The sequence below is a fragment of the Notothenia coriiceps genome, unplaced genomic scaffold, assembly GCF_000735185.1.
Source record: "Notothenia coriiceps isolate Sejong01 unplaced genomic scaffold, NC01 NC01_scaffold00001524, whole genome shotgun sequence".
Classification (NCBI taxonomy): domain Eukaryota; kingdom Metazoa; phylum Chordata; class Actinopteri; order Perciformes; family Nototheniidae; genus Notothenia; species Notothenia coriiceps.
Genome location: NW_011334225.1, coordinates 1 through 7,114, shown reverse-complemented (window position 1 = coordinate 7,114; position 7,114 = coordinate 1). Strand labels below are relative to the sequence as shown.

Below are 7,114 nucleotides of genomic sequence, written 5' to 3'. Positions count from 1 at the left end.
CGGCCAATGAGAGTGTCTCCCTGCACGTCACATGCCCCTCAGGGATGACCATGTTCCGGGCCTGCTGCCTCCTGTAGCTGCCAGTCCGAAGCAGTGTGTGTGTGAAGGCTTCCTCTGTGTGTGTGTGTGTGTGTGTGTGTGTGTGTGTGTGTGTGTGTGTGTGTGTGTGTGTGTGTGTGTGTGTGTGTGTGTGTGTGTGAAGATCTACGCTGCGATCAGGATTGAGCCCAATGATCCCCCTGCACCTCACAGTAGGTAGTACATTAAAGCAGCTTTCAGACACAGAGACCCCCTCCCACCTAAAACCAACCTGCAGTGTTCTTTAGCTTTAAAGTCCACAGCTGATTTGAATTGTCTTTTTTACCTGGAGCGGTGCAATTTACATCTTATAGAAAAAAAACATAGGATGTTCTCTTCTAAATTCACAGTATAAAGGTCTATGTGGTGTGGTAGCTGTTCTGGAGCGTAAAGGGACTTCAATAGTCAGAAGAAATGAAAATGTGCAATTCAACGACAACTAGGCCAACACTTTCTGATCATGAAAATCATACAGAATCGTCTAGAACAGCAAATAAACATTTGGGCCAAAACAAAACTTCACAACTGATCAAGCTCCATCCACTGATGGTAGTGTGAGTCCAAATAGCTATGAAATAATCCTAGAAATATTGTCAATGCTTAATTTAAAACTGGTCCTTCTTCAGTGTTTATGACATACTTCCTTTTTAGTCATAAAACACTTACAGCTGCACGTTTTTATCCTATTATAATACTTTCTAACAGAACTGAAGCAGGGTGGAGGACATGTTTACAGAGGTGCAGAACACCACCATCACTCACTGCTTTGTACACCTGCAGAACCACCTGAGGACTGAGCATGTCTGATATATGAACCAGCAGTCTTTCTCAGTTAGTAAATATCCAGACCTGGTTAAAATACATAGATAGAAAAGTTAAGGGTATATAGTGCAACACTGAGATGCCTGTGCATGTTTGATTTTGAGCAGTAAGACCGGAGAGGGGCCTTCAATCTCAACCGGGGATACATTTAGTTAGCTTTACCAACATCTCCTTTAAGATCGTCCATACAGCTCAAAACATTTTTTAGCTGTATGGACGATGATTAAGGCCACATGTTAAATCTAAAGTTTTTTAGATCTGGCCAAAAGTGAGAGTGAGACTGAAGTCAAAATTCTGAGAAGAAAATCTAATTTATTTTAAGAGAAATTCTGAGATTTAAGTCAGAATTTGAGCAAAACCATTCTGACTTTTTTCTCAGAATTAGAAAAAGATGTGACCCTTATGTTCTTCTGTACAGCTGTTGGGTTTCTCAGTCTTTGTCAGGAGGGAGAATAACTTAATGAAGTTAAAGTTAACAAGGGCAAACCAGGACTTGTGAGAAGGAAACGAGAGGATATTTTGGCTGAACTAGATTGACTGAAATATCAGTTTGAGCTTTTCATTGATAAGAACCTTAGAAAGTTCGGACTAAAATGTGCCTGGCTAAATATGATAGTAAACTAAAAAGGACATTTGACACAGGATTTAGTAGCTTACAAATGTAATCTTGAGTGTCAGTGAAGTTTACCCTGGAAAGTATTACTGCTTTAAACTGTTACCAGTGCATGTTTACGGTGTGGAAACTTATTTTCAAAGTATAAAACAATCATAAAGTTAAAAACTACAGTAACAAAGAGGGCCGTTAACCATCACCGTCCCATTAACTACATCTTATAGTTACTCATGAGTGAAAATGCACGACTGCTGCCCGATGCTTACATGTACAATTTGACTGAAGCCCGTTAACACAAATCTTGTACCACAAAATGCTGCATTCAGTTTTATAGGAATATCGTAACAAACACGTCTGTATTTCTGAGTGTGTGAAGCTGGATTTTCTACAGACGTTGCATGTTTTGTTGTTTGTACTGATTCATTATTACTCGATAATAAGTGAAATTGACCCTTGAACAATACCGTATTGTAAGGTTGTACCTGTGTGTTATGTGGTGATCCAACATGTTGGTAGAATATTGTAAGTAGGTTATTTCAGTATGGTGCAAATTTCCACATAATATTCCAGTTTGTATCAGGGTCAATCTGAATTAAGTCAATCAATGAAGTGGATTCTTCTTGAATGAATTATTTGAGTGAATGCTGTAACTGCCTGCCAGTGAGTAAATATCTCTCTTGTGGTTTGAATGAATGACAGTGAATTGATCCAATGCTGGTTAATGCTTTTACCTATGACCATGTAAGTGATGTGGGTTGATTTCTAAGCTTGTCCCTGATGTATGTGCACTAAACCTTTTATTTGTCTGTTGTTGAAATTGTGGGAAAAAGGAAGAATATTTGGGAGGTTTTAAGTTAAAATCATGGTCTTCTTAATTAAGGAACCCTTCCTTAACTTCCTCTTCCTGTAGCTCTAAACTTTAAGACGTTTTTTTGTTAACAAACCAACTTTTTTTCCATCTTTTCAAAACATATTTTTATTTAGTAATCGTGTAGAGATCACTGATTTAAATACGAATTGAGTTTTAACTTTTATTTTAGATTCTCACATCGTTGTTAATGATCTTGTTTTGAGTCACCTTGTCGTTTTAAAAACTGTATGTCCACACGTTTGTTTTGTCCACTTTGACCTCCTGTCCTTAAAATGCACACGACGCTGAAGTGGTTTAATTATAGTTTTGGAATATTTCTCTAGTAACGGCATGGTTTAGGGTTTTTAAATATGGTTATGCCTGGGACTGCAGATAACATGTGTGTGTAGAAGTGGTTTAATAAAGCCTTGTTCCATTACTACAACTGAACTCCTTTTATTGCGTCTGCACAGTTTGAAGTGAAATCTTACAATACTGCTAACAAATCATTACGGGCCTGTTTGGTATTACTCATTTCTATAAGTAAATGTGTACCAACCGTTAGCTGTCGCTGATCTAGCAGCTATGTTGAGAGCTGTGTGGAGGCAATCTAATCTGCTGTGTATTTCGTAGTGAGCGCCAAACATTTCCTAAGATCGGTGAACTTGCTTAAAATTAGAAATGGGAAATTATAAAAAATGACTGTGTACTACTCTTAGACTGCAATTGTATCATATTAATCCATTATTCTAAAATATTCACGTATTTACAAAGCACTAACCAAACATGTTGCATAGCATTCTGGACACACTGTAGAAATATAATACATTTATTAGCAGATTAATTCATAATATGTAGAGCCCATGGAAACTTTGAAGTAAATTCAGATAAAAACAGATAACACATTTTCAGTTACAAAATAATATAAATATTAATGTTGAAGAATAGCAAACACAAATGTCAACAACCCTCCTAAGATTCCCATAAATGCAACATCTTTTTTTGTCTCAATCAGGTAGGTACTGTGCAATAAATGTCAGTGCATGTTTTTGTTAATGGTAACCAACTAATCGCACCTTAATCTGGAGGGTTTCAGTGCTTTTTTGTTTAGTGCTGCATAACACAGAAGTAGGACTTTGTGCATGCATTGTCGACAGTGTTCACTTCTCTCACCTTTCAAAATCACCGTGGTATAATCCCATTTGCGCTGCAGTTCATTTTTCTTTTTGATACACTGAAGTGAAGTCAGTCTTTCATTTGTTCAACTTCCACCATGAAGCATTTGAGGAAAGTGACAGCTTCACAACAACAGCAGCCATCTTGTTTTGTGTAATGAAAACGTCCAGATGTTTTCACATGTTCTCCTGTGTGGCTTTGTCCTCTTTACTCTCTGTGATCTTCGCTGTCTGTCTGACGTTCTCCCTCAGGGGGCGCTGTCCTTTTGGCTCTTTAGACTGAGCAGCTGGTTTGTCCTTCATGGTGTCCAGGGTGAACAGATGCCTACAGATCAACTCTGGTGTGGGTTGAAGCACACTATACAGAGCCTGCAAAGCCCGCACATCCTCCAAAGCATCATGGGCCTTGTAGTTCACACCCAGCAGCTCCCTGACCAGGTTCTCCTGTCGGAAACTCTTGAGACCGCGCTCCTTCAGCATCTCCCGGGCCAGAGGCAGAGTGTCCACATAGCCGGAGACCGCGGCCTCAAACTCTGCCCGGAGGTCCAGTTCCTCCAGAGCTCGGGCCAGCACGGGGCAGTCGAAGCGGCGGATGTTGTGGCCGACGACGAGAGGATGTCCGAACATCTGGAGGAAAGCTATGAAGGAGACCAGGGCCTCTCGCAGGGTGTTGGTGAAGACAGGCTGGCGATGGAGGTACAGCCTCTGTCTGCGGACCCTGAAGCCGGTCACTTTGGACGCTCCTCGCTGCATTTGACCCCGAGGGATGAGGTACAGGTTGAGGGAGTGACCTCCACTCACTGCAGCCAGCTGGACCATCTCACAACTCTTACCTGGGGGAAACACACAGGAGAGCATCAGGGGAAATTATTACTGGAGATGACATTACATTACATGTTACTTGTTAGACGCTTTTATCCAAAGCAACTTACATACTCAATACTGTGGACAATCCCCACAGGAGCAATTTGGGGTGAAGTGTCTCAGGGACACAACGACATGCTGACTGCAGTGGGGTTTGAACCAAGTACCTACACACAACCCACTGCACGGAGATCAGGCCTACAGGTGGAGCTTTGATGAATTACAGACTGTTAGGTAAACTAAAACTGTGTTAATTAGGCAAGGGATATATGGGTAAAATCTTACTATATCTCATGCTAGGCCTTTTTGTGATGATAAATAATCTTGAAAATCAATTTAGAAACAGTCAATCAATAAGATTCAGAAAATAAAACACCTCACCAGTCAATGTACTACATTAAATTGAATGGGCAACATTGTCAAAGGGCTATCCTTGATGATTATTTTCTAGATTCATTGCAAAATGTCAGATTAATGGTGAAGACTGTCAATGCCAGTTTCTCAAAGTTCAGGGTGACGTCTTTAATGTCTGACTTATCCGAAAGCAGGAAAACTCCTTATTTGAAATGACCAAAAACACATTTTCTGCCATTTTGCCATGAATATTACATAAAGGTTTAATTGACTATTAACTAGCTAGCAATTATTAACTAATTGATTCTTTGGCTAATCAGTAAGTTGACTAATTGTTGCAGCTCTACATTGCTCAGATGGGCCCTTCACAATGGAGATGTAAAGGAATGAGAAAAGCTCTGATTGAAGCCACATTTTCATCCAATCAAGAAAATGGATCAAACTGAAACCAACTGCAGCCCTAGTGTCAAGTCATAAACTATAACAACATTTATGTAATACTTTTAAACAGACATCATTTATAATATCTCAAGCTTGAGGGTAAGATCGAGTAGGCATTATGCAAACTGCCTGTAAACTGATAACTCGTTCATTCAATTTGTAGTGATGACAATACAACTAAATTAAAGGTTATTATGCAGTAAGTGTCCAGTGTGATTTGTCTACCTCAGAAGTTATCCTGACAAAACATGGCAACTTTAAAGCAGAAGCATACACTTGTATCTGTCTGAAAACAGGTCATAAGTCCATTTAAAGTCTCATGGAGGTATCTTACTCAGTCCAGTTGTCTCCAAGTCGAAGAAAACCAGCCTCTGTTGTTGAGACTTTTCTGCTCCGTCTGAGCTCTGCATCCCGACACATCCGGTTCAACAATAAGACAGCCACACAGTTTGGTGAAATAAAGAAACACTAGACTCTATCAGTTAGTATTTATCTACATATATCAGCGTCAGTGCAAACTCGCCTGAAGATTTTCCCTCCATGTTTTTAAACAGCAGAAACTTTCATAATAAAAGCATCGTTAGAGTTTAATTTAAATAAAAGAAACTGAAACAAATGAGTTGCAGTCTAGGCTCTAAAAATACACACAGACTAAATTGTGTATGTTTGTAGCAAATTCAAATCGTATTTTTCAGAAAGAAAGCTTGAAAATCAGCTTTCCAAAATAGTCATCTGGAAACATTTCTTCTTCTGTGAAAAAAGAACACAACACAAGCATCTCAGGCGGAGTGCTGGCCCCTACAGGATGTTAATGGCAGCTCAAAAACAAATACTTAGAGTATAGCATTGTATACAGAGGTGGAAATGTTTTACCTTTGTCTAAGTAAAAGTAGATGTACCAGAGTGTAGGAATACTCTGTTACAAGTACAATTTCTGCATTCAAAATGCCACTCAAGTAAAAGTACAAAATGACCAGCTTTAAAATATACTTAAAAGTGTTGGGGAATATTTTTGTTTAGGTGTTTAACCTTTGACACAGTTCATCATTCTCTCCTTCCTCTGTCTCCTTTCCCATGGCATAGGTCTTCGGCCTTGGGGAGTGCTATCTCCTTTAGGGAGGAACTGCTCTGGCTTTTTTCTTTTTTGCCAGTTCAGGACCGAGCACAAGCTGACCTGAGATAATTTATTGTTTAGGGATATCTCGAAGTCCTTCTTATCAGGTGCGTAGGTCCCACTGGCATACATTCTTTGGCCATGGACGGCAGTTTTAGTTAGATTTAGTGTCCACACTTGTCTTGCTAATGGAGACTATTGATTATACACTCTGAACTAGTTAAAAACTCCGACTAAGGGACAGATCTTCAGAATTGGTTCGGCAACCCCTGTATCAACTCACACGTCATGATAATTCTCCGGACCGCAACTTCCCCCCATCAGTTTCTGCCATCAAGCTCCAGCTGAGATTTGTCTCCATTGCTTCAGAAGTTTCCATTACAAAAAGCACCAAAAGTAAAAGCACTCATTATGCAGATTGGCCCATTTCAGAATAATATATATTGAATATGTTTTATTAGAATTGTTCGGCTTGAGAATCAATGATCAGGTCCAAATGTATTCTTGCGAGAAGGAGCAGAGCTCAATTACATAGAGAGATGGTTCAACTCACACACACAAGGTTTGCTGATAAAAGCAGCAGAAAGACAGTTACACTTATATAGTCTTCACCAGGGACGTGAACAGTTACGGGCTATTGTTGCCCGGGCAACGGCCCGTTTCCCCTTTTTGGCTGACCTGCCCCTCTGGAGAGAGCGAGAGTTCTTTTTCTTCTTCTTTTCTGGTCGAATCAACATGATAAGCCCACAATTAGTTTAGTGTCTCGCTGCAGGAAACACACCAGCTTCATTCTTCCTCTACTA

At 39.8% G+C, this 7,114-nt stretch overlaps 2 protein-coding genes across 2 annotated transcripts in view; one reads left to right on the top strand and one right to left on the bottom strand.

Annotated features, from left to right (window-relative positions):
* mpi (mannose phosphate isomerase) overlaps positions 1-2,808 on the top strand; it is a gene marked incomplete at its 5' end in the record, with an annotated part of 7,760 nt that extends 4,952 nt beyond the window's left edge. Inside the window, one exon of the mRNA XM_010791141.1 lies at positions 116-2,808. The remainder of the gene's footprint in view (positions 1-115) is intronic.
* Positions 2,809-2,823: 15 nt separating this feature from the next.
* Positions 2,824-5,927, bottom strand: plex9.2 (PML-like exon 9.2). The gene is made up of 2 exons (XM_010791132.1): positions 5,532-5,927; positions 2,824-4,371 (listed from the first exon to the last, which is right to left on the bottom strand). The coding sequence occupies exons 1-2, from the start codon at positions 5,605-5,607 to the stop codon at positions 3,716-3,718; spliced, it is 732 nt and encodes a 243-aa protein (XP_010789434.1). The 5' UTR covers positions 5,608-5,927; the 3' UTR covers positions 2,824-3,715.
* Positions 5,928-7,114: the final 1,187 nt, after the last annotated feature.

Excerpts from the sequence above, each read along its gene's own strand:
- plex9.2 (XM_010791132.1), bottom strand. The coding sequence starts at position 5,607 with ATGCAGAGCTCAGACGGAGCAGAAAAGTCTCAACAACAGAGGCTGGTT. Across the intron at positions 4,372-5,531 it reads CTTGGAGACAACTGGACTGA|GTAAGAGTTGTGAGATGGTC; the intron begins GTAAGATACCTC and ends TGTTTCCCCCAG.